At 36.5% G+C, this 27,267-nt stretch overlaps 1 protein-coding gene across 10 annotated transcripts in view; it reads right to left on the reverse strand.

Annotated features, from left to right (window-relative positions):
- Positions 1 to 27,267, reverse strand: part of RIC1 (RIC1 partner of RAB6A GEF complex) — a 158,769-nt gene that overhangs the window by 59,122 nt on the left and 72,380 nt on the right. For 9 of the 10 annotated variants that reach the window (XR_014056881.1, XR_014056895.1, XR_014056901.1 and 6 more), the window contains 9 exons: positions 23,287 to 23,378; positions 17,593 to 17,681; positions 10,586 to 10,730; positions 9,845 to 9,893; positions 8,070 to 8,222; positions 6,081 to 6,284; positions 1,481 to 1,519; positions 1,064 to 1,174; positions 29 to 118 (listed from right to left, as the gene is read on the reverse strand). Coding sequence is in view for 6 of the 10 variants with exons in the window: in XM_081500979.1 (XP_081357105.1) it covers positions 29 to 118; positions 1,064 to 1,174; positions 1,481 to 1,519; positions 6,081 to 6,284; positions 8,070 to 8,222; positions 9,845 to 9,893; positions 10,586 to 10,730; positions 17,593 to 17,681; positions 23,287 to 23,378 (972 nt within the window). In the remaining 4 variants the exon portion in view is untranslated. The remainder of the gene's footprint in view (positions 1 to 28; positions 119 to 1,063; positions 1,175 to 1,480; positions 1,520 to 6,080; positions 6,285 to 8,069; positions 8,223 to 9,844; positions 9,894 to 10,585; positions 10,731 to 17,592; positions 17,682 to 23,286; positions 23,379 to 27,267) is intronic. The other variant, XM_081500986.1, reaches the window with a different exon arrangement.

Genomic DNA, 27,267 nt, shown 5'->3' on the forward strand with positions numbered 1-27,267 from the left:
TATTATTTCTGAGAGAACAAAAACATACCTCTTCTTGACGATCATTTATGTTATAACATGCAAGGACAATAAAATCATTCCACCAGGCTAAGCCACCTGTCACAATCATATTCTGCTCCTTAAAAAAAAAAAAAATTTACATTTATTCCTGCCAGTAATACATTTGTAAAATATTCCTAATTAGACAATGAAAGCTCTAATTATTTCTGCTCTACTCTCTATTCCTCCCTCCCCACAACATTAAGTGTTACTCGAGGGCCTTTATTAATAATGATTCAGATCCTATTTTGAAAAAAATGTGTATTTCTGTAAGACAGAAAATACATCATTCAAAATAACTGGGAACCATGTAGCATCATTATTCCACATTCAGTACATCTTAGTTTACATTCTGGCTTTATCATTTATCAGCTGCCTGACTCTGAATCCTATATAAAATGGTAATAAGTAGTGCCCTCACTGGGTTGTTACTAAGATCAATGAGATATATAAAAAGTGCCTGGTACATAGTAGGCACCTAGTAGGAAGAAAAAACTTCCTTTTCTTTTCCTCCTATTTGATTCTTGCAAAATCCAAACGCATGTTTATATGCTACCCAAATGTTTATATTGTACACAGACAAGCAGGGAATGACCTCAAATTTTGTGGAGATTTATTCCAATCATATCTGATGAACTCAACCTGAAATGGAAGAGTACATTCTCAATTACAGGGTTAGCGTCTGATCTTAACAAGAATGAAAAACAAACCAACTATCTCAATGGACATGAACTTGGGTGAACTCCAGGCTATGGTAAGGGACAGAGGGCCTGGCATGCTGCAGACCAAGGGATTGCAAAGAGTTGGATACAACTTAGCAACTGAACAATAATTATCTCAATACAAAAGATCCATTATCAAATACCAAGTACCTTATCAGAACTGACCCTGGACATAATTCAGTCATTTTGTAATGTTTTGATTTTACTTTTTAGTAAGAAAACAGTGGTTTACTCTATACTTATTTCATATTGTAGTTCTCCCACACTTTGAGAATTAGGTTTTTAATTTCAAAAAGACTAACCTGGGTAATGTTTCCAAAAAGCTTCCATTTTTTGGTGAGTAAAGAGTAATGTGCAAAACCAAACTTGCCAACAACAGCAATATTCTGGCCAAGCTTATCAATAGCTGAAAACTGAATTTAAAAAAATTAAGATCTCTTCCTTGAATTTTTTATTCAGACATAAAGAGCTAAGAATTATGTCAGGATGGCAGACTATTAATAAACATTTGCTAAGTGAATTAAATGTAAAATGCTAAATTCAAAAATCATATTTAAATTATATTTAACAAAATTATAGATTTACACTAACAACGTACAAGGAATCAAGTACTGAAACTTTTATCAATGCACCCACTGAAAGGCTCAATCCCCAGAATACCTCTTGCAGCACATGCCAGCCAATGAAAGTTAACACCAACAAAGTAACAAATAACTCACCCGTATAGGCCAATTGCTCTCTAGATAGGTGCTGGAAATCTAGGAAATAACACATCAGTTTGTAAGACTTTTGAAATGTTTACTCTATTTAAATGTAAAGCATTACCATCATAATATGAGATTAATTTTCCTGTAATGTTGAAAGTGCTCCCAAATAATGAGTATTACCTAGCAACCAATATTGCATATCTCCTATCTTATCCATTTCATTATATGTTTCTAGACATCAGGCTTTCCTCTTTTTTCTCTATACTGTTTTTGTTTGTTTGTTTTAAATATTGAACACTCAATAAATAACAGAATGACAAAAGATATTTAGAGAAGCATCTACAATGGTAGCCAAGAATCGTGTAGATGAACAGTCTGGTTTTGCTGATATGAACCATCCCTAAAATCTTATCTAATAAAATCAGAGCCTCAGCAAGAGTTTTTTTTTCCCTTAAAATAGAACTCTCTTTCTTATTTTTATATTTTTCTGATTAAAAAAGCAATGCATGCTTATAAATTTTAAACAATATAAAAGTACACAAAGTACAAACTGAAATTCTTCTCTCACATCACTGCTCAGGGGAAACAACTGGTTATTTTTATTCTGTCTCTAAACAGCCATGTACATGTAAGAGTGTGTATAAGTCACAGCTATTTGTTCACCTACAAGTACTTTAATATATTACAGATATGAACTCTTCATCTGCAACATCAGCAATAGATGTATCTTTCCATGCTGTCTTATTTTTGTACATGGTGTCATTTTATTACTCTAATGAAAATTTTAAACTTAAAAAATCCTCTGTGAGATATCAATGCAGATTAAGTCAAGTCTAGCTTTATTGAGACTGTGACCTCTCTCTTAGTCTGCTGATTAAATAGTTTCATGAGCATGTGGTGAATGAAGGGTGAAAATTAACAGAACAACAGAACAAAGGAAAAATCTTCTGTTCCCGGAATAACTACAGAACCTTCAATTTATTTATTTTCCTTTTACTCAAAGAAAAATTATTACATATTTAAAAAAGGAAAGCCAAATGAAAAAGCCAAGTAAATGCAATCAAATTCAATAAGCTTCTTTGTGTAATGTGAAGATGAAACCAAAGTCAAGCAAAAAAAAAAACAAAACCCAAAAAACCTGCTGAAAACATCTGTATTAATCTTGATAAAATTTATTCATAAAACTATTTTTGTTAGACTTCACTTACTATCCAGTTAGTCAACCTAAAATATAAATAAATTATTAGCTTTTAGTACATTAGGAAGTTCTTAACCCCAGAACTGCTGATGTGTGGATGCCTACCTTACAGAATTCAGTGATAGATATACTTGAAGAATGCTTAACTTGTATCTTAACAGATATGCTGTACCATTCAGGCCAACTAGTAAAATTCATTATGATGGGTGAAATTAGTTCAGAATAATGATAATCTGAGGTAATGATCAGGTGGCAAAGTAAAATTTGAAAGTAGTTTTGTAGGGGGCTGTAAGTGAAATTCTTTTTTTGAATGAAGAAAATAAAAATAGTCACTTGAAGAAGGATGTTCCTGGAGCACAACTGAGCTAGCTCCCAAGACACTGAAAAAACAAAATAACTCCAAAATGTCCCACTTCCCCCAAACCTTGGTATTTCATAGTATTTATGAAATGTGTGAGTGGGTAAAGTGGGAAGTGAGATCTCACTGCCAAAGTGGATTCCAACATGAAGAGTTTCTAATCATAGGAACCAAGGTTAAATCTTATCATTTGATCACTCTGATGAATATCTCTAAGAGAAAATAATTTATTCTTTTATCCTCCAAAAGTATATGAGATGCCACAAATGGCAAATGGTTTGCTTTCAAAATTTGCATTGAAGCTTTATTTATACAAATTTATGTCTTAAAGATACTATGAAATAAGAACAAAAACTTTTATTTTCCCCAGGAGATCTACATATTACCTGAACTTTGAGTTCCATCTCTAATACTGAGAACAGAAAATGGCAAAACTAAGAAAAGAGGTGGCTAATGAATGATGAAGAAACTCAGGTCAGGACTGCATACTCAGGGCACCAAAGTCATGTCACACCACTGAGAAACCCAGTGCTAAGCTACAGAATCTCTACTCTTAACATCTTAGGATTTTTCCATCTCTCATAGAACCTAAATCTGCCTTTTTCCCTTTAAAGTCATTCTGCTAAAACCCTGTCTCCTCCTCAGATTTGCTTCTGTCTGTATCTGGTGAGATTGTGAAAACCATCATCCTAGGAGATCTGATCTGTGCCAAATACCTGGAACATTTGATTCACATTGTAGGAATGAGAGCAAATCATTTATAAATTAAATAGCCTTTACAATCCTCTTTGTTGACCTCACTAACAAAGTGCCTGATACATTACCCTGCTTCTGACAAGTATGCATTTGTGTTATTTTTGTTAAAGGAGAAAACATAATTAACATAAAATCTTCTGACCAGGAAACTAATGAGTATAAGGTAGAAAGCTTAAACAAACAAACAAAAAACTCAGTAGTCTACATGGGGAACAGACAGAGCAGCAGAATTAGTTGAGCTCATCTCATGAACTCTAAGCTGTACAAGAAGCATACAAAGTATTAATCACTCAAACAAAGCCACTGTGATGGAGGAGGCAGGCATGCTCCTGGACAAGAGTATGTGTTGAAGGCGGAGTTAAACAGGCACCCATGTTTCTTCAGGGAATACTTACTAAAGGCTAAAATGTCTGGAAGGTAAAGCATTAACATTATATGGACACTGTAAACCACATTACCAAGCACACACCACCAAAACATTGCACTGACCCTTGTGGCTGGATTACCAGCAAACAAAGCATAGGGCAACTAAAAGTAAAAACAATGCCAAGTAGGCACATGCTAGGTTTTATTAATAGATCAAAGTCAGCAGTATATTATATGCTTCAACATTTAGTACCTAGGTTTTAAGATAGGTTCTATTATTCCCTTAATTGGTATCATGGTAAGGATCAAGTCTGCCACTATTCTGCTGTGTGACCTTGGGCAAGTCACCTAACTTCCCTGAGCTTCAATTTCCTCATGTATAAAATCTAGTCGGACTACATGATTGCTAAGGTCCTTCCAGCTCTAAAAATTCTATGAGTCCATTATAACTTAATTTGGGGGGAAACAACAACTCTAGCATTATTTTTATTAGCTTTAATGAAATGGAAACCATTAGGTAAAGCTAGAGTTAAGTTTATCTTTCTGAATATTTTAGGTATCTAAAAAACAGAATGACAGAAAGAATCTTGCTAGCACCTATTTGTCTGAAGTTGTAAAAGCAGTGTTATATGCTTCTAACACAGGATACTTCATATATGGCTGTGAATCACAGAATCACTGAATTTTTGAGCTGGAAGGAAATTCCATTTTTGTTATTGCCTGATGGATTTTTGAGTTCCAGACCTACCTTCTTCGATCCTCTGCTCTACTTGGCTCTCTGGCAACACAGACCTGGCTAGGCAGAACTGGCATTCATGCTAGGTCAGTGTAGAATGAATAGTTCAAAGTATGGGGGAATGAAAATAGCAGAGAAATGGCTATAGGAGAGAAGGGAGCAGTGGAAAATTTTAGTCAAGGAAGTAGCTGATGCAGTTTTATTTAATAACTGTTACTAATTATAAAATGGTATGCACATTGATTTTATGAATTTATCAGTGTAAGTTAAATACATTTTATTTTAGTGTATACCACATGTCAATGTAGGAGATATTCTTCCTTTAATTTTTCACACAGTGACCATTCTTCTATCTCTCATTATCTCCACTCAAAGTCAATTGAAAATAACATGGGAGGTGAAGTAAGCTAGTAAGGTAAAAAGTATAGAATGTAGAAGACAAAGAATTGTGGAAATAGACAATGACTAAAAGAAACTAACTCAAGAGTAGACTCTGATGTACCTAAGATACTTTGGTGACAAAACTGGGAAGAAAACTCAGGACTCTGAAATATGTATGAAAGTTTCTTCCAAGAAACTTCAATTTACTAATTTGTCCAAATTAATTTTGTTTCCAAAACTCAGAATTACTTTCTATATTAAATGTCAACTTATCAGAATTACTAAAAGAAACCACTAATTTGAAAGTTATATCAGAATGAATAAATAATCTGGAGCAAGACCGAGTAACAATAAAATTATTAACAATAATGTTCTAGACTAATCACAAGTCTTCAACTTGGGTCCAAAGTCAGGCAATTACCCTCAATGTGTACCCATTAGGACTACAAGATCATCTGGACAAGGGACTAATTGACAGTGTCACTTTTCATGAAATTACCACACTTCTACTTCTGCAAATCTAGAGCTAAACTTATACCAAAAGAAGGCTGGGAGTAAAATAAACAGTCCTGCACAGTAAAAGGGCAAAGCATAAACTTCTACTAATAGACTTAAAGCAGGTGGGAATACAATCTACATCAAGGGCAAAGAAAGGAGAAGACAAGAGGACAAGAGCACAGAAAAGCAGAAGAGAGACGTGACAGTCAAAAAAGGTTAGAAAGTTCCTCAGTTCTCTAAAGCAGCAAATGAATTACTCAAAAATCTGTTTCAGGTGCTGTCTTAGCAAGGACTAAGTCAACAGCATCTGAAGACTTACCTGTACTACATGCCAATGCCGATGACCAAGTAAAGTGCTTAAACTCTGAGACTCTAAACCGCCATCTGCAAATGGGCTCTTTTCCCGATAGGTTTTGTGATCAGAGTGAGCTGAAGAACTCCTGGGATTCTGGCTCTGTGAGGCTTCTCCACAGTTCAAGTACAATCGATCCTCTCCCTGAAGCAACACTTGCTCTTGGTTACTCTAGATGAGGGAAAAGGAAACAGAGGGAAGGAAAGCAAATAAAAACAAGTCAATATAAGGTAGGGGAAAGTAAGTAATATGTCAATTTAGTTTTATTGCTGGAAATATACCATACATTTCAGCATTGATTTTCCTCACAGAGGACAAGACTACATAAAAATTGCTCACACTGTTACATTTAAGACTAACAGGCAACATTTTAATGATTTCTTCCCAGTGTAAAAAAATCTTTATTAAAGTTTGTTTTATCATATAGATTCCAAAACATGCCCAGGGTTACAACTGCTGTAGCAGTATCTTTTGTAACTACTTCAAAATGGCAATGCTATGAGAGATTTTCCATCTGAAAACTGAATAAAACTACTCACTGTCTACAGTTTACAAAGTAGTTTTATATAAAGTATCTCATGAATGGTGATAAGAAAACATGCCTGGTCAGACACTTTGTGTATATGCTCACCCATGTGCCCACATGGCAAGGAGTGGATTAGACACAGGGATAACTGGATTCTGGAGGATCTTTTAAATCATGGGGAAGAGGAAGAGTAGCCTACGTCTGTGGTCCTGGTTCAGAACAATTCAATAATTGCTTGGTGAATGCTTGGTTAGTACCAAGGGATGTGCCAGGCTCTGAAGACATTTAGACAGAAAGTTTCTACTTTTGTGAAAGACCAGTGTTTTCAAACATAGGCAGATTATTCACTCACTATTTTTTAAAAATTAGATCAGCACCCCTACCCCTCATCTTCCCACTGTAGTCCAAACATCATCTTGACATTAAACTCAGGGTGCTTTTATATTATTATTTTGGATGAGGGAGCAGATGAAGAAATCCTCTACTCTTTTCTTATTATTCAACTACAATAATAAAGTCTGAGATCCACAGTATTTTCATTCTTTCTCAGTGTGTTGTAAATTTTAATTAGAAACTGGTTGCACCATATATTTAAAAACCCATTGATGGCAGATACTAAGATATGCATTTCTATCATGTAATATATACTATTATTACATATAAACAATATAGCATATTAGTATCTTATTTCAGACTGATAAACATGAATTTATGTTATAATTTGGGGCAGTGTTTCCCAAAGCAGGATTCTAGGCTTATTTTCTTGCAGGTCTTCCTTAAAAATTCATAGGTAAGTAAGCTTGGGAAATACTGCTTTTTATATACCAACTCCTGGACTTTTATGATGCACATCAGCACATTAAAGACTAGATTCCTATGCTAAAGAAATCTCTACAGCTTTGTTTAACTCCTTTATTTCACACTAGACAACAGAACTTTTTCTTATTCTACGTAATTGCTATTTATATTTCTCACAAATTGTGCCTGGTGGAACACACTTTGGGAAATGCTATTAAGACTAAATTTTATTCAAGTTATTCAACTAAATCTGTAAACACTGCTTTTCCTCAAGTTTCTTATCATCCTACTTAAAAAAAAAAAAAGCATGGCACTGCCGTGGTGGTCCAGTGGTTACAACTCAGTGCATCTACTGCAGAGGGCTCAGGTCTGATCCCTGGTCAGGGAACTAAGATCCTGCGGCCTACCCCCTCCAAAAGCTAATCCTGCTCAGAAATAAAATGTGGGGGTATTATTTAATATAAATTAAAAAGAAACCTAATAATCACAGAAAATATGCAAAAGAAGATCATATGCCAATTTTAGGAGTACATGCAACATATCCGTGTCATAAGGATATATCTGCGTCTGATATTCTAACATGAAAGCCATTAAAAACAAAACCAAACAGAGTTTTAATTAAATAAACTTACCATACAAGGGTTTACAGTGAGTGCACTCTTGATAAACTGAAACAGTAGAATACCAGGCTGTTTAACGATACTCTTGGAGTCAGACTCATTTTCAGTATTTTGAGAACCAAATCCACTGATTACCCAGAGGTGATAGCCTTCAGCACCCCAGCTCTTGGGAAAAGAGGGGGCGAGAAAAAGAAGGGGGGGGAATCAAAGCAATAGAAAATTTGTTATTTTTTCCTGGTTTTAAATATTTAAATTCTCAAATAACCAACAATAAGCATTATTAATTACTTCTGAAGGCTGGAGATATGATGACAAACAACACAGACAAGAATCATATACCTACATCTACTATATCTTAGACTGTCAGTAGAAACCATCACTGCTCTCCACCTAGAATAGTGAAAACACTACATACCAATCCTAGCTACAAATCCTAAGAAATGCCTACTGCTCTCTGTAACTTTTCTATTAATTTAACTGCCTCTCAAAGAACTTCCTCAGAGACAAGATCCACATTACATAGCTGAAGCTTGACAAACAAGCACTGAAACAGATACAATCTTGTACAGAACAAAGAACAATGGACTGGACTATGAGACTAGGGTTTCCACTGCAGCTTGGCTACCATCTTGTTGTACTAACTTGGCCAAACTATTTGGTTTCACAGGGGGTATGTTTCTTCCTCTATAAAATGACAGAGCTCAAAGAAATTAACCAGGCCCAGTCAGTTTTAATATTCTATAACTAGATTTCATGATTGTTAAAGTCACTTAAAAAAAAAAAAAAAAATCATGGGAAGAGTAGTAATTCCCAACCTGCAAGGCCAAGAAAATACTAATGAGGGGAGGAGAAGTCCATGAATTGCTGCAAAATTTCAGAAGTTCTGCTTTCTTATGAAAAGTTTCAGTTGCACAAGTTAGCTAAAATGCTTAGATTCTTTGTGATTAAAATATCAGCTTAGTGAGGCTGGTAACACCAGTTGTTGAGTGCCATTTAGAAGCACTGATCGGCAGTCACAGAAATGGTGTTTGAAAACTTAAAAGTATGAAGGTGCGGAGAGCCATCAAATGGGATCCTTGGTGATGAAAGGTTGGGAACCTCTGTTCAAGGCAACCACGGCAGTTTAAATTCTTCAAGAAACCCACAATCAGAAAATGCCTTCCTCTGTGGAGCAGGAGAGAAAGGTAGTGATAAGCCTAAGCCTCACAAGCCACTAATTTCACAAAGATAGTACGGAGAGGGCTATAGTAAGAAAATGTCTTTATGTAAAGACAGGGTAGTTATACCTCACTGCTTTCTATAGAAGCTGTTGAAAACTGATGGTAAAAATACTATTACAACAAGGACTATAATTCTTTTGATATATGTCTACGGAAAAAGTTTAAAATATGCTCAAATAATGTACATGTCCTCCAGGAAAAAGACCCAACGAGCACTTCACATTAAAAGAAAGGAGGTTAGGGGAAGTGGGTGCCGAGTCACAGAAGAAATGCAGGTATGTTTTGGAAAAACAAACGCCTGATCTGAACAGTCACTGTGTTCACAGAGATGATAGGGCTTGCTGGACACATCAAAACAAAAATAAAAATCAAACAATGAAAATTAGATAGCCTATTAAAGACAGACCGTTAAAGATAACACTTTCATCAAAGCAAGAACTGTGTAAGAAGAGTCTCATGAGACCAGAATAGCTTTTTAATTTTATCAGGTCACTATGAGTGGAAAACAGGGAGAAGAAAAAAAACAAGTTTTTCACACTGTATCAATATTTTATAGAAAGAACTTACCATAGAGTTGATTTTAAGGGGATCTTTTTTGGTACCATCTGATCTATAACTGAAACAGAACAGAAAATTAAAAAGAATCTTCTAATTGCATACAACATTTAGCTTTAATTTTTAAAACAATTATTTTGTTCCTTTGAAAGAGAAATACACAATACTGTGTGAAATATGAGACTCCTGGTCAATATACCTAGGTATGTCACTGAGATATAGTCTTCCAGGTACTAAATAATTTCTTGACAGGGTCATGCAGTTTGGGCAGGTGTGTTCATTATGTCAGGACTAAAGTTCAGGGTAGCATATGAAACGGGCAGAGATATTAACCCACTTTTATCAACCCACAGAGAACCTATATTAACTCAATGAGATAACGTAATTTTTCACTTCCTACTGCCTACTTATATATATAGTTTACAGTTCTTATTAGATAATAAGCTACTTGAACACAGATTCATGTGTGATTTAGCCTTGAATCAAACATTTATCACATACACAACAGGAATTCGATAAATAAATGCATTTTTACTGAATGAACAACAACTGAAAGAGGATGGATGTACAAGGAATTGATACATTCTGAATAAATTAATTCTGAACCTTATAAACTGTTTTGGGGTAAGAGTCAAATAAGGCAAACTGGTAGCTGTATGACAAAGTTTCCGTGTGTGTGTGTGTGCGTGTGCGTGTGTGTGTGTATTATCTCAGAGAAAATGGAGTTCTCTGGTCCAAAATTTATTGACTCACGCAAAATCTCCTCCAAGTGTACAAATCAGCTGGGCTCCAAATACACTCCATAAAGAAAGGCCTCCATATTCCCAGGTCACTATTACAACACTGTTGTCAGGAGACCATCTGACCAACTTAACAGCTCCTGTTTTGTTCCAAATGTCTGTTAAGAAACCACAGAAAAGTTAAGGATAAACGACTGTTTCATACTTAGTACTTTCTACAGCCTCTATCTTCAACTTGAAACAAGCAGAAAGGCATGTCTGCTTCAATGAAATGAATTCAGTTCATTTAGGGCTATTTAAAATCAGTATGATCATCAGCCCGGGCCTGATCTAAGCAGAACAAACTCTGTACCCAAGTGATTCGTAAGAACCCAGAAGCATTTCTGGCCACTATTAGCTTAAATAACTATTGATACAACTGTGTGGTCTTAAAAACTCTTTGGCTTTGTGAAAATCAGTTTCTCTAAGATGGGAATAATATTTCCCTTGAATGATTCAATACAATATCAAAGTACTCTACAAAGTATGAGGTGTTTCAAAATGTAAAATATTTTACCATGATCTCCATGTTCTATCAGTAATATCAAAGGGACTCAAATTAAATTGAAGTTTAACCTTATATTAGGATTAAGTAGGAAAACTCCAGCTTCAGGACTATAGATGCTTACACCTTCTTTTAACTAATAATACTTCTTCTAACCCTATATATAATTACTAAAGGAGAAAATTTCATTGCATAGTAAAATCCAAGTTTCTTTACTGCAGAGTTAAATGAAACATATCAGCATTTCCCATCAGGAATTCAAAAAGATCTGTATGACCTTCTTTACAATTACAGTTCTTTACATCTGCAGTATTAATAAATTTTTGTTGTAAATACATCTGCTGCAAAGGGGTAGTATACAGATATTAGCCTACAGAAGACAGGCTTGGTTAACAGAGTAAGAACTTTTTCCCCTCTGCCTATGTTTGAATCCCCACATTAGCATTTCGCACCATAATTCAGGTATATGAATAACTGTTATTTATGTATATAAAAATGGGAACATGTATAAGAAACATATCTTATTAGTATACTTTACACACCTAGGAGAGAAATTTAAAACCAAACCAAGAAAAAAATGTACAAACTAAAATCAAAGCTTACAAAACGAAAGCAATTACATGTGCAAGAAAAAAAATAAAGTTTAGATGTATATTTACTATCACAAAAAGCTGCTAGTGTTTTAGCTTATAAACAGTATTCCTATTATCCCACATATGTATCTGTATCTATATCTACATACACACATATATACATATTTTCCAAGCATTGTACACATGTTAAAAAAATCTAGGTACAGAGGTGTACAATAAAATAGTAATGATGGTTAACTTAATTTTCAAGTGGCAGGAATACAGAAAATTTATCTAGCTGGTAACATATCATAAACTTAGATTGTGATAATTTGCATAATGAGAAAAATATAAAAAATAACCCCCAAACTTGCTGTTACAGTTGAATTTGCAAGACAGAAAGGACAATCTCCAGGAGCCAAAGGAAGAAAACCAAAAGTGAGACCAGTTAGTGCTTGAATTAAGGCAGCCTAGGTGTGAAGAGTGGGAAGTGATGAGGTGAAAACAGTTGTAAATATAGGGACAGAAGGCTGGAATGGAACCTAGCTGTGACTAGGGAGTTGGGGGTCTCACATCCTTATACAAAGACAAAAAAAGGGGTTTCAGAGCAACATGAGTCTGAGAATCAGAATGGAAGCTGATGATCATGTAAGGACTCCTGATGTGCTGCCACCTGTAAAAATCAGCCAGTGAAGCCAGAAGAAAACATAGACGCTTATTATGTCTGTTCAAGAGGCAGGACAACACAAGTCTCCCAACACTTTAAGCAGCTTTACAGCCAAAAGTTACATAATCCAAAAGGGCACCCCTCTCCCATAAAAAAGACCACAAGAGCGGGAGTTAGCAGATAACTAAAGGGAAAACTGGCATTCCAAGAACCTGAGAAAAGGAAACCACCTGAAAAATTCAGTACAGTGTTGTCAAACAATCAACAGAAAGGATCGGCAGAACTTCCGGAAATGATGTAAATATTCTACATTTGCTTGGTCTAACAGACAGCCACTAAGCTACATCAGGCTGTTTAACATTTAGGTGTGAAGAGGCAACTGAGATTTCACAGTAATCCAAATCTATGCCCCAATCACTAATCCCAAAGAAGGTGAAGCTGAACGGTTCTATGATGACCTACAAGACCTTCTAGAACTAACACCAAAAAAAGCAGATGTCCTTTTCATCATAGGTGACTGGAATGCAAAAGTAGGAAGTCAAGAGATACCTGGAGTAACAGGCAAGTTTGACCTTGGAGTACGTATTGAAGCAGGGCAAAGGCTAACTGAGTTTTGCCAAGAGAACGCACGGGTCACAGCAAACACCCTCTTCCAACAACACAAGAGACAACTCTACACATGACATCACCAGATAGCCAATACCGAAAACAGACTGATTATATTCTTTGCAGCCAAAGATGGACAAGCTCTATACAGTCAGCAAAAACAAGACCAGGAGCTGACTGTAGCTCAGATCATGAATGCCTTATTGCCAAATGCAGACTTAAATTGAAGAAAGTAGGGAAAACCACTAGACCATTCAGGTATGACCTAAATCAAATCCCTTACGATTATGCAGTGGAAGTGACAACTAGATTCAACGGATTAGATCTGATAGAGTGCCTGAAGAACTATGGACAGAGGTTTGTGACATTGTGCAGGAGGCAGTAATCAAGACCATCCCCAAGAAAAAGAAATGCACAAAGGCAAAATGGTTGTCTGAGGAGGTATTACAGATAGCTGTGAAGAGAAGCAAAAGGCCAAGGAGAAAAGGACAGATAAAACCATCTGAATGCAGAGTTCCAAAGAATAGCACCGAGAGATAAGAAAGTCTTCCTCAGTGATCAACGCAAAGAAAGAGGAAAACAATAAAATGGGAAAGACTAGAGATCTCTTCAAGAAAATTAGAGATACCAAGGGAACATTTCATGTAGTGACGGGCACAATTAAGGACAGAAATGGTATTGACCTAACAGAAGCAAAATCTTCTTCTATTAAGAAGAGGTGGCAACAATACACAAAAGATCTTCATGACCCAGATAACCACGATGGTGTGATCACTCACCTAGAGCCAGACATCCTAGAATGTAAAGTCAAGTGGGCCTTAGGAAGCACCACTATGAACAAAGCTAGTGGAGGTGATGGAGTTCCAGTTGAGCTCTTTCAAATCCTAAAGGATGATGCTATGAAAGTGCTGCACTCAATATGTCAGCAAATTCGGAAAACTCAGCCATGGCCACAGGACTGGAAAAGGTCAGTTTTCATTCCAATCCCAAAGAAATGCAATGCCAAACTACTGTACAATTGCACTCATCTCACAGGCTAGCAAAGTAATGCTCAAAATCCTCCCAGTGAGGCTTCAATAGTATGTGAACCAAGAACATCCAGATGTTCAAGCTGGATTTTTAAAAGGCAGAGGAACCAGAGATCAAACTGCCAACATTTGTTGGATCATAGAAAAAGCAAGAGTTCCAGAAAAACATCTACTTCTGCTTTACTGACTAAAGCCCTTGCCTGTGTGGATCACAACAAATTGTGGAAAATTCTTAAAGAGATGGGAATACCAGACCACCTTACCTGGCTCCTGAGAAATCTGTATGCACATCAAGAAGCAACAGTTAGAACCAGCCATGGAACAATGGACTGGTTCCAAATTGAGAAAGAAGTACATCAAGGCTGCATATTGCCACCCTACTTATTTAACTTGTATGAAGAAAATCATGCAAGATGCCAGGCTGGAGGAAGCACAAGCTGAAATCAACATTGCTGGGAGAAATATCAATAACCTCAGATATGTAGATGACACCATACTCATGGCAGAAAATGAAGAGGAACTAAAGAGCTTCTTCATGAATGTGGAAGAGGAGAATGAAAAAGCTGGCTTAAAACTCAACATTCAAAAAATGAAGATCATGGTATCCAGTCACATCACTTCATGGCAAATAGATGGAAAACTGGAAACAGTGACAGACTTCATTTCCTTGGGCTCCAAAATCTCTGCAGATGGTGACTGCAGCCATGAAATTAAAAGAAGATTGCTCCTTGGAAGAAAAGCTATGACCAACCTAGACAGCATATTAAAAAGCAGAAACGTTACTTTGCTGACAAAGGGCCATCTAGTCAAAGCTATGGTTTTTCCAGTAGTCATGTATGGATGTGAGAGTTGGACGATGAAGAAAGCTGAGCACCAAAGAATTGATGCTTTTGAACTGTGGTGTTGGAGAAGACTCTTGAGAGTCCCTTGGACTGTGAGGAGATCCAACCAGTCCATCCTAAAGGAGATCAGTCCTGGGTGTTCATTGGAAGGACTGATGTTGAAGCTGAAACTCCAATACTTTGGCCACCTCATGCGAAGAGGAAAAGACCCTGATGCTGGGAACGATTGGGGGCAGGGGGAGAAGGGGACGACAGAGGATGAGATGGTTGGATGGCATCACTGACTTGATGTACCCGAGTTTGAGCAAGCTACGGGAGTTGGTGATGGACAGGGAGGCCTGGCGCGCTGCAGTTCATGGGGTCGCAAAGAGTCAGACTGAGCGACTGAACTGAACTGATGCGAAGAAATGATTCATTGGAAAAGATCCTGATGCTGGGAAAGATTGAAGGCAGGAGGAAAAGGGGAAGACGGAAGATAAGATGGCTGGATGGCACCGCCGACTCAACGGATGTGAGCATGAGCAAGCTCTGGGAGTTGGTGATTGATTGGGAAAACTGGTGTGCTGCAGTCCATGGGGTCACAAAGAGTCAGACATGACTAAGCGACTAAACTGACTGAGGCAACTAAGAAACATTTTGATTTTCTTTAATTTTAGTTTCATTAAATAACCACATGTGGCTGGTAGCTATGGTACTAGACATCACATCATCAGTATGGATAAAAAAGAAATAAGATAAAAGGGCTAGAAAACATAATCAAAATACACAGTACCCCTTCCTGCCAGCTGCAGCAGAAACTCTTTAGGAAATAAGAAAAAAAATGCAACCTTTAAAAGCTATGCAATAAGAGTGATAAAAACTTAAGGAACTAATTTCTATTTCTGGCAATATAGCAATTTTGATAGCTGGAATGACTCTTCACACTGCAACAAGTAAATTGTTAAACAGAATACTTAAATATTACAAAATATTAAAAAACACTGGGAGGTAAGTGAGTGTACAAACTGCTGTTGCCCTGAATTTTTTGCCATAACCTAGAGACCTGACTTTCACCTATGATGACTCTCAGCATATGAGGAACAGAAGATAAAACTCAGAGCTTGGCCAAGATGGGGAATAGAAGATACCCATGTAATGCTGAGAATACAATTCCATGTTCAAGGGAGAGTGAGAAATAAACTCTACCACATAGAAGGTGAAAAAAATAGCAAGAAGCACTTTCCTGTTTTTGCCCATGGTAGTGAATGGAAAATAAAGAAGCTCCCCTGAGAATCTGCAACAAGCCAGTCCTCAGGCTCATCTATAATCTGTGTAACTTGTAGGATTCAAAAAAGAAAAAAATCTCAAACAGAGACTATAATGCAAAGGCTTCCAGACTAATGTAGTTTTCCTAGGTGACTGGAAGAAACAAACAGATATCCTCTCTGCAAGAACTCATTTCAATCTAGTTTCTGCTTTCCTGATCAGAAAACATATAAACGCTTTCTTTCCTCCTTTCTTCTTGACTCAAGAAGTTAACGCTTGGGCCTTAGAAGTTAACCTGTAATCATGAAAGAAAAGGACAAATGAATGCCAACAGCAGCTTACCTTTGGATTTCTTGCCATTATAGAGAATAAATACTATTTGTTTAAGGGATAGTAAGTTGGGTTTTCTGTTCAGTTCAGTTGCTCAGTCGTGTCCGACTCTTTGCGAACCCATGAACTGCAGCACGCCAGGCCTCCCTGTCCATCACCAACTCCTAGAGTCCACCCAAACCCATGTCCATTGAGTCGCTGATGCCATCCAACCATTTCATCCTCTGTGGTCCCCTTCTCCTCCTGCCCTCAATCTTTCCCAGCATCAGGGTCTTTTCAAATGAGTCAGCTCTTCGCATCAGGTGGCCAAAGTACTGGAGTTTCAGCTTCAACATCAGTCCTTCCAATGAACACCCAGGACTGATCTCCTTTAGGATGGACTGGTTGGATCTCCTTGCAGGCCCAAGGACTCTCAAGAGTCTTCTCCAACACCACAGTTCAAAAGCATCAATTCTTTGGTGTTTACCTTTCTTTATAGTCCAACTCTCACATCCATATATGACTACTGGAAAAACCATAGCCTTGACTAGACGGACCTTTGTTGACAAAGTGATGTCTCTGCTTTTTAATATGCTGTCTAGGTTGGTCATAACTTTCCTTCCAAGAAGTAAGCATCTTTTAATTTCATGGCTGCAATCACCCTCTGCAGTGATTTTGGAGCCCAGAAAAATAAAGTCAGCCACTGTTTCCCCATCTGGGTTTTCTGTTAGATTCAGTCAAAAACATTTCCAATAACAGATTTTACCTTACTCCAGTGGACAGAATTTACCTAAGAGTCATGAAGGGAGTTCTGAGAGAGACTTTTTGTTTTGTTCACTACTGTGTACCAGCATTTAGAACAATGTCTGGCCTATAGTATGTACTCAATAATTGCTTGTTGAATGACTATATGGAAATGAAGGCATAAAATAACAGAGGCAATGAAATTAGGAAAGAGTCTAAAGCAAAGCCCAGACAAGCAACATAGGGACTACAACTAAGTGAGGATAAAGAAAACTAAATGGAAGAGATAAAAGAGGTCTCCCAGGAGGCTCTAGTTATGTAGAAATCCTTGAGTCAGAGAGAATTGTTGTTACATGTTTTAATAATACCTGGCCTTTGGCATCCATCATCTAATTCAAATCAAAACTCACTACACATATTATCTGTAATTAAGAAGAAAAAAAAAAAAAAGAAGAGGACTCACCAGGATACTGTTTTGCTGTTAACTCTAGTTTATGAGACAGCTGCATGGCTCCAGTGGTGTTATCTATTGTATAAACCTGTACAGAACCACTGTGAAAATCAAAAAGATTTTCAGTGTAAAAAGACAAATACAAATATAAAAAAACATGACTATGGAAATATGTTCTGCTGATAGGAGTGTAAACTAGAATACAACCATTTTGTAAATAATTTGCAGTCATCTCATAACATGAAACAAATGCATATTCTACAGTCTAGCGATTTCACCTACAGATATACCCCAGAAATATCCTTGTTTTTGCGACATATACAAGGTTCATTATAAGACTGTAAGTGCAAAGAAATGCCAACCATCCACATGTCCAGATGAGACAGGGAAGGGAAACTGGGATATATTCATATAATAGTATACCATATAGTACTGAAAATGAATTTTTGTCCTATACCTTAAAATGGACAGCATATCTCTCTACCCGCCCATCTATCTATATATCTATATAAATAGTGTTAGTATAATTTCATTTCTATACTGTGAAAAACATCCAAAACATAGTAAATACATTTGTGGTAAAAATACAACAATGAGCTAGGGCACACAAGTTCAGATTAGTAACTGCCCTGGTAGAAAAAGAGGAATATGAAAGAAGAGGAGGAAGCAGGGGCTTCATGAGTTCAATGCTGGTAATATTTTATTTTTCATTTTATATTATTTTTTGTATGTATACATTATACATACTCTTATATCTATGGTACGTGTTATGATTCTGTTAAAAAACTTTTTTACAAGGGTCAAACTTACAAAGGGCCAGAAACCAAAATAGAGTGTGTATATTACATCTAAGCTACATTTCAAAATTGAACTATAATAATCATAAAAAACATCATTTCTGCTTACATGGCTATTCTCAGATCAAAATTTAACATTAATGTTGTTTTTAAAGTGATTTAAATCCAAGGCTGCTTCTGCATACACCAGGATGACACCAAGCATATGACTGCCAGAATGTTCTGACCCTAATACACATTCAAGGTAGGAGAAGTCAGATGGTCTCCTCACAGCAGTTCTGATTGGTTTCCAGCCAGGCCCAACTCTTCTTAAGGATCAGAATGGGACTAAATAAAACACCTGCAATAACAGGCCACTTAAAGCTATCCCATAGCTCCCTGATGCTCTGTTTTTAAATTCCTTTTTTTTCTGTTTCATTTTGTATCATTTCTCTTGCTATGTTCTTCAAGTATATTAATCTTTTCTTCTGTAATATTTGATTTGGGTCTTTTATCTTCCATATTTCAATTTAATACTCAGAAGAAAACCTCTATAGCTTTCTGAGTTCTCTCTTTGTGCCACTCTCTCCTCTCTGATGTCTGGTCTGTGATCCCCTGCTGCTTTGGTCTCCCAGACATTCATCTGCACATACTCAGTCCAGGGAATCTGCCAGGCCCTGTCTCCCCATTCATGTGCTGGAAACTCGCAAAGAAATTAAAACTGGGCCAGCTGAAGAGTTGTGTTTTTTGTTTTTTTTTTTTAAATTTAGATTCTCATCTCTCAGGGATCACTGTCCTTTGCTGCCTGATGTCCTATGTCTTGAATTCGAAATATCTGTTTCATCTTTTTGTCCATTTTCTTGACTATTTCAGGTGGGAGAGAAAATCTCATCTGTTATTCCAACCTGTCATAAGACAAATGCCTGGAACATATATCTATCCAGACTACTTGCCCAATTATATACCTTGCAGAGAGACAGCACTAAGTGGCTAGCAGGTATTGTTTTTGCTTTGCATCTCAAATTGTCAAGTGCTAACTCTGGGTTGCTGAGCTCTAACAAGTCAGTAAGGAATCCAGATATTTCTAATATAAGAAGTAGGTGTTCAGTCAATAGTTACAAAAGACTGACAATTTAAGTATTTATAGTGCCTATATTCTTTATTTTTCTTTCCATTTCTAAGCTCACCATTAAAGTATTTTTTTAATTAAAAAGCCACTTACTAATCTCAAAGCAAAAAAAACTTCTATAATAAACATATATACAGGTATTATCAATATAAGTAATCAAATTTAGCTCATCAATATTGAGACAGCTTGATGTTATTGCTACATGATGTGATAGGCTGTACAAAACATCACCTATGACAAAAATGTTTAACTAGAATCTAACCAAACCTTAAATACAAGGGTAAGAATAAGGTTTTAAACTGGTATCCTAAAAGAAAGGTGACTTTCTAGAGAACTCTAAAAACACCAGCTATAGACAGATTAATTGTTTAAGGTAATTCATCCTGGTAAGTGCTGAGAGATCAGGGCTAGAAGCCACTAGTCTGATATGTCACGTAGCTATAATCACAAAACTTTCATCCTAACCCACGATCATGCCATAAGAAGGGCTGATTCTGCCCCAACTCATGAAAACTGAGGTGACTAAAAGGCTGAAGGCCAAGATTCCATTTTCATCCTGGAAAAAGGGTTGAAATCCTGGATTCTAATCTGGCCTTGCTAGACCCCTGGGTGCTAGCCCTGAATGTAGATGATGTAGAAATGCACACCCACCACTGCGCCTGTCTGTGAGCTTCCTACTCATTTGACTGTAATGGCTCAGTAAGAACCACCTTCAAAGTTCAAACAGGTATTACAGAAAGTAATTAAATGCCATTATGAGAACACATAACAAGACACTTTAGAATGTAGGATATTCCATAAACAACTGACCTAGACTCTTAAAAAAAAGTTAATGTCATAAAATAACAAAGGCATTATAGGTTAGTACAAAAGTAACTGCGGTTTTGCACTGCTGAACTTTGCTGTTTGATACTGGAATATATTCTTAAATAAATGTGGTTATGTTAGACATCATTTTAATGGGCATTTTTCACTTTATTTATTTATTTATTTTTGCTAATGACTTATTACTTGCTGTTTATATTTATTTTAGACTAGGAAAATGATGTTAGACAAGAAGCAAATTTGAGGGATTTTCTTATGTAAGTTCAAAATGGTAAAGCAGCAGAGATAACTAGTAACAATGCATCAACAATGCATTTGGCCCAGAAACTGCTAATGAACATACAGAGCAGTGGTGGTTCAATTAAGTTTTGCAAACGAGAAGAGAGCCCTGAAAAGGAGAAGTGCAGTGGCCTGCCATCAGAATTTGACAACGACCAACTGAGAGGATCATCGAAGCTGATCCTCCTGTAACTAGAAGTTGCCGAAGAACTCAACGTCGATCGTTCTACAGTCATTCGGCATTTGAAGCAAACTGGAAAGATGAAAAAGCTCAATAAGTGGATGCCTCATGCTGCTGCTGCTGCTGCTAAGTCGCTTCAGTTGTGTCTGACTCTGTGCGACCCCACAGACGGCAGCCCACCAGGCTCCCCCATCCCTGGGATTCTCCAGGCAAGAACACTGGAGTGGGTTGCCATTTCCTTCTGCTTCATGAGCTGACCACAAATCAAAAAATCATTGTTCTGATGTGTCATCTTCTCTTGTTCTATGCAACAATTAACTATTTCTAGATCAGATTGTGACATGCGACAAAAGTGGATTTTACACAACTGGCGATGACCAGCTCAGTGGCTGAACTGAGAAGAAGCTCCAAAGCACTTTCCAAAGCCAAACTTGCACCAAAAAAATAGTCATGGTCACTGTGTGGTGGTCTGATCCACTACAGCTTTCCAAATCCCAGCGAAACCATTACATCTGAGAAGTATGCACAGCAAATCAATGAGATGCACTGAAAACTGCAGTGCCTGCAGCCAGCACTGGTCAATAGAATGTGCCCAATTCTTTCACATGTCACACAATCAACGCTTCAAAAGACGAATGAATTAGGCTACAAAGTTTTGCTTCATCCACCATATTCATCTGACTTCTCCCCAACTGACTACCACTTCTTCAAGCAGCTCCCCTTTTTTGCAGGGAAAATGCTTCCACAACCAGCAGGACACAGAAAATGCTTTCTAAGTGTTTGTCAAATTCTGAAGCACAGGTTTTTACACCACAGAAATAAACTTATTTCTCACTGGCAAAAATGTGTTGATTGTAATGGCTCCTATTTTGATTAATATAGATGTGTTTGAGCCTAGTTATAATGATTTAAAAATCATTGTCCAAAACTGCAGTTACTTTTGTACTAACCTAAGAATTTTTACAGGCAAAAGGTAACTAAAGAGAAATGATAACCAAATATAATTCATGAATTTTGAATGATTCTGACTAGTAAAAAAGAGATATAAAGGAAATTTGGTGGCAACTAGGTTAGTTTGGGAGAAGGCAATGGCACCCCACTCCAGTACTCTTGCCTGGAAAATCCCATGGACGGAGGAGCCTGGTAGGCTGCAATCCATGGGGTCGCTAAGAGTTGGACACAACTGAGCGATTTCACTTTCACTTTCATGCATTGGAGAAGGAAATGGTAACCCACTCTAGTCTTCTTGCCTGGAGAATCCCAGGGATAGGGGAGCCTGGAGGGCTGCCATCTATGGGGTCGCACAGAGTCGAACACGACTGAAGCGACTTAGCAGCAGCAGCAACAGGTTAGTTTGAATATGAATGAGTTTTAGATCTTATTGAGGAGTTATCATTAATTTACCCACACGTCTGATTAAAGATTGTGTGTCTATGTAAGACAAAATGAGTTAGGAAGGGACTGGGAGTCATGATTAGGAAGTAGGAGTGATAAAATTTATATTGGCTGGCAATGTTCTATTTCTTGACCAAGTTGTGAAAAGATGGATGCTTGTATTATAATTATTTGTAAAACTGTGACTATCTTGATTACACACTTCCCCATTTGTTTTTATTTTACAACATGAAAATTACAAATGGTATTATAAGCTCTATGTCAATAAATTTGACAGTATATATGAAAGAAACCAATTCCTAGAAAAATATAACTTGCCAAAATGACTGAGGAAGAGAGAGAAAAATCTGAATCTTCCGTAAGGCTATTTTAAAAATGAATTGGTATTCAATTTTACTTTGAAAACCTGTATTATTTGAATCAAGGTAAGAAAATGATTTTATAAATGAGCTTTAAATTTGCTTGTTAACTAAGGCACACTCACTAATTCAAAGGCAAGTCAACACTGATGTCTTAAAAAGAAAGGATTAGGGGCTTCCCTGGCGGCTCAGAGCTAAAGAATCCATCTGCAGGAGACACAGGTTTGATCTTTGGTCCGGGAGGCTTCCACATGCTGCAGAGCAACTAAGCCCATGTGCCATAACTCTAGAGCTCAGGAGCCAAGCCCATGTGCTGCAACTGTTGAAACTTGTGCCCCCTAGAGCCTGTGCTCCACAATAAGAGAAGCCATCTGCGATGAGAAGTCCAGCGGCCCCCGCTCACCACAACTAGAGAAAATCCTGCACAGCAACTGAAGGCCCAGCACAGCCGAAAATAAATAAAACCTCCTCCTGATGTTATTTAAAACAATAAAGAACCTAAATTTTAACTGATTTAACCTTCTTAACTTATGACTCCATTTCCTACCACTGAAAAAAAGCTCACAAGTTAAAACACCCAATCTCCAAAATCTGCCCTTTATATTTGTTTGCTTCAATTGAAATACTTTTACATTTTATATTAAGGTTGATTCATAAATTATGAAAGGAGTGCCTAAGTGTGTTAATAAGAACATCTTATGTTTTTTTAAAAAAATTATTTTTGGCAATAAGTCTTAAAATACAGGCATCTACATTAATTACCTCGCACAACCAAATGCCATCAGTCGATACTTGTTATTTACTGCTACACAAGTTCCATCAACAACATCTTGTGGCCAAACTCCATGAAGCTGCTAAAATTAAGAAAAATAGGTAAGATTTAAAATGTGTTCTCCAAATATACTTCAATTAACATAATTCCCCTTCAGTAAACATAATTTCATAAGGTTTCATATGGTTCTTTATATGTTTTCATCTGGATAGAAGAACATCCCATCAGGACTACCATCTAGATTTTTTTCCCTTAAAATCTCAATTTCATTAACTAGTTTAATAAATATTTCCAGATGAGCTCAGTCCAGTGCTAATTCATTTATAAAACACTAAAAGATGGGTATCTGATCTCTAAATTCAAATTAACTGAAGACAATTTTCCTATTAAAAAGTAAACTCCTTGATGGTAGAAACTGCATCTAACTTGCTCACTATTATTCTTCTTCCCACTTAGCACATAGTGTTTAACTTTCCCAATCAATGGGAAATTAGTCAATTTTATTTGGTCTATCTTGTCTCTTGAGAAACCTGTATGGGGGTCAAGAAGTAACAGTTAGAATCCTGTACGGAATAACTGAATGGTTCAGGATAGAGAAAGGAGTACGACAAGGCTGTTTATTGTCACCCTGTTTATTTAACTTGTACACAGAGCACATCAAGTGAAATGCCAGGCTGGATGAGTTTCAAGCTGAATCAAGACTGTCGGGAGAAATATCAACAATCTCAGATATGTGGATGACACCACTCTAATGGTAGAAAGCAAAGAGGAACTAAACAGCCTCTTGATGAAGGAGAAGGAGTAGAATGAAAAAGCCAGCTTAAAACTCAATATTAAAAAAAACTAAGATCATGGCATCCAGTCCCATCACTTCATGGCAAATAGAAGGGGAAAAGGTGGAAGCAGTGACAGATTTCCTCTTCTTGGGCTCTAAAATCACTGCAGATGGTGACTGCAGCTATGAAATTAGAAGACGACTGCTCCTTGGTAGGAAAGCCATGACAAATCTAGTTAATGTGTTAAAAAGCAAAGACATCACTATGCCAACAAAGGTCCCTATAGTCAAGGCTACGGTCTTTCCAGTAGTCATGTATCAATGTGAGAGCTGGACAATAAAGAAGGCAGAGTGCTGAAGAATTGATGCTTTGAACTGTGGTGCTGGAGAAGACTCTTAAGAGTTCCTTGGAATGCAAGGAGATCAAACTGGTCAATCTTAAAGGAAATCAACCCTGAATACTCTTTGGAAGGACTGGTGCTGAAACTGAAACTCCAATACTACAGCTACTTGGTGCAAACAACTGACTCATTGGAAAATACCCTGATGCTGGCAAATACTGAAGGCAGAAGGAGAAGAGGGTGACAGAGGATGAGATGGTTGGATGGCATCACTGATTCAATGGGCATGATCTTGGGCAAACTCCAGGAGATGGTGAGGGACAAGGAAGCCTGGTGTGCTGCAGTGCATAGGATCTTGAAGAGGAGGACATGACTTGGCAACTGAACAACAACAACATTTTTTAGAAGTGATTAATGATTTGTCAATTGCTTACTATTCTCTATTATTCCTTTGCTTTATAGTATAATGGTTAATAGCATGGTGTATGGCAGCCTAATATTACATCTCAGATCTACCACTCACTTGTAAAAATGACTTTGTGACATTTTCAAGCTTCAGTTTTCTTTTCTTTAAATTACCTCTTAGAGTGTTTTGAAGATAAAATGAGAGTAGATATATTCAATATATGTAACCCACTTAATATAATGCCTGGAATTCAACAAGTTAAATAAACTTCAATGAATAAATGATATTATTATTAAGCTTTATATGCTACTTAATTTTGAATACAGACACAGAATAGATTCAACTCTATTGTCTGTTTTTATTTGTCAAATCAAGAGCATCTTAGATCATGTATTCTAAGGTAAAGGTCACCATGACTGCTAGTTTAGTAAGCACAAAAATTAGCACACTACAATACAGCACTTTATTTTTGGATTATCACAACAGTAAACATTAGATGATCCAATATAATTAAGCTGTTCAAAATATAATGCTATAGATTTTGTAAAATTCCTAAACTATATAATCTACTATCTAAATATGAAATGTTTGCTTCTTTGTAGGAGTTTTATTTATTTTACTTTAATAATACACATTACTTCAGATAATGGAAAACGGCAAAAGATAGCAATGAGCATTATTTCTTTGGACTACTGTCTAGACTGGAATTCATTCATTCATCCCTACCATAAAAGTCTTCCAGGTACCCACTATTCACCAGATACTGCTCTAGATACTGAGGATACTACAGATATTCAAACATACCAAAATCCTCAGCTGTATCCCTGCCTTACATTTGTTAAGAGACTGACAAGTTTAAAAAATTGTACAGTATGACACAGAAAGTTGGTAAATGCTACAAAAAAAAATAATAAAGCAATTATGGAGAAGAGAGTGTATGGAGGAAGGATGTAATATTAAACTATTTTCCCTATGATGAAGGTGCCTCTTGAGGAAAGTACTGAAAGAGAGCAACAGAAAGGCCCTGTCACAGCAGCATTTCTAGCATGTTCAAAGATAAAAGAAACTTGTGTGGCTGGAGTGGAGTGGAATAGGGAAGAAGTAGTAAAGGAGGTAACGGATGAAATAGCAGGCCAGATTTATAGGGCTTTGAAAGTCACCATGAGATCTTTGACTTTTTCTCCATTTCATATATGGGGAGTCATTTGGAGAGTCTTTAATTTTTTAACCCTTTCTATTATGAATTACAATGTGATACATTAAAGAAAAAAATCAAAACCAAAAAAGTACATCATCATAATATCACAAAGGGAACACTTGTGAAATTACCACTCAGCTAGGAATTACCAGTACCAAAAGTCTCCCAACAGTGTCACTCCTGATCAATATACCCTCATCCCAACCATAAAAGTAACCAATATCCAGACTTACATGGTAATCACTTTCTTCTTTTTCTTTAAACTATTACTCACTGGGCTTCTGGCCTCCCCTAGCCTCTTAATTCCTTACTGTTTTGTCAGTTCTCCAAAGCCTTTAAGCACATTAAAAAAACTATTTTGTCTCCAGCTTTTCTAGTTGTCCTCAGCAGGTTTTGTCCTAAAAATCTAGTCTTACTAAACAGTTCTGAGCAGAGGCGTGGCATAGTCTGACATATTTAAATAGATATGTCTACTGTATTTTTACAGTGTATACTGTAAGTTATACATAGTATATGTAGATATACTATGTGTATATAGATGTGTATACTGTATAGTGGCTGTAAATTTGTACAGCCACTATAGAATGCCAAACAGGAGTTTTTATAAGGCACTTAAATAATGTCTAATATAAATACACTATTAGTGTATTTCCCAATTACCAGTAATACATATGTAATGTTTTCATGTAACTTATATTTTCTACTTATAACTTAATAATGTCCATCTACTTTTCATTATTTAAATCCTTAAATTACTAGAAAATTTTCTTTAACCAAATACTAATAAAAGCTGATATTCAGAAATGAGTTAATCACTTTTCAGCTCTAACGTGTTTATTTTCAGTAAAAAACATTTAAATCCCAAACATATGTCAACAAAATGAAAAAGCAGTCTACTGAATGGGAGAAAATATTTGCAGATCACATATGTGACAAAAGGTTATATTCAAAATATATAAAGAACTCATGTTATTTAATAGCAAAAAATTTGATTAAAAAAATGGGCAGATGATCTGAACAGACATTTCTCTACAGAACACATAGAGATGTCCAAAAAGTACTTGAAAAGATGCTCAACACCACTAATATCAGAGAAATGCACATCAAAACCACAATGAGATGTTACCTCACATCTGTCAGAATGGCTATTATCAAAAAGACAAGAAATAATTAAGTGTTGGGACAATGCGGAGAAAAAGGAACCCTTGTGCATTCCTGATGGCAATGTAAATTTGTACAGTCACTATAGAA

Source organism: Giraffa tippelskirchi, chromosome 1, assembly GCF_054371585.1.
Source record: "Giraffa tippelskirchi isolate mGirTip1 chromosome 1, T2T-mGirTip1v1.2.pri, whole genome shotgun sequence".
Taxonomy (NCBI): Eukaryota; Metazoa; Chordata; class Mammalia; order Artiodactyla; family Giraffidae; genus Giraffa; species Giraffa tippelskirchi.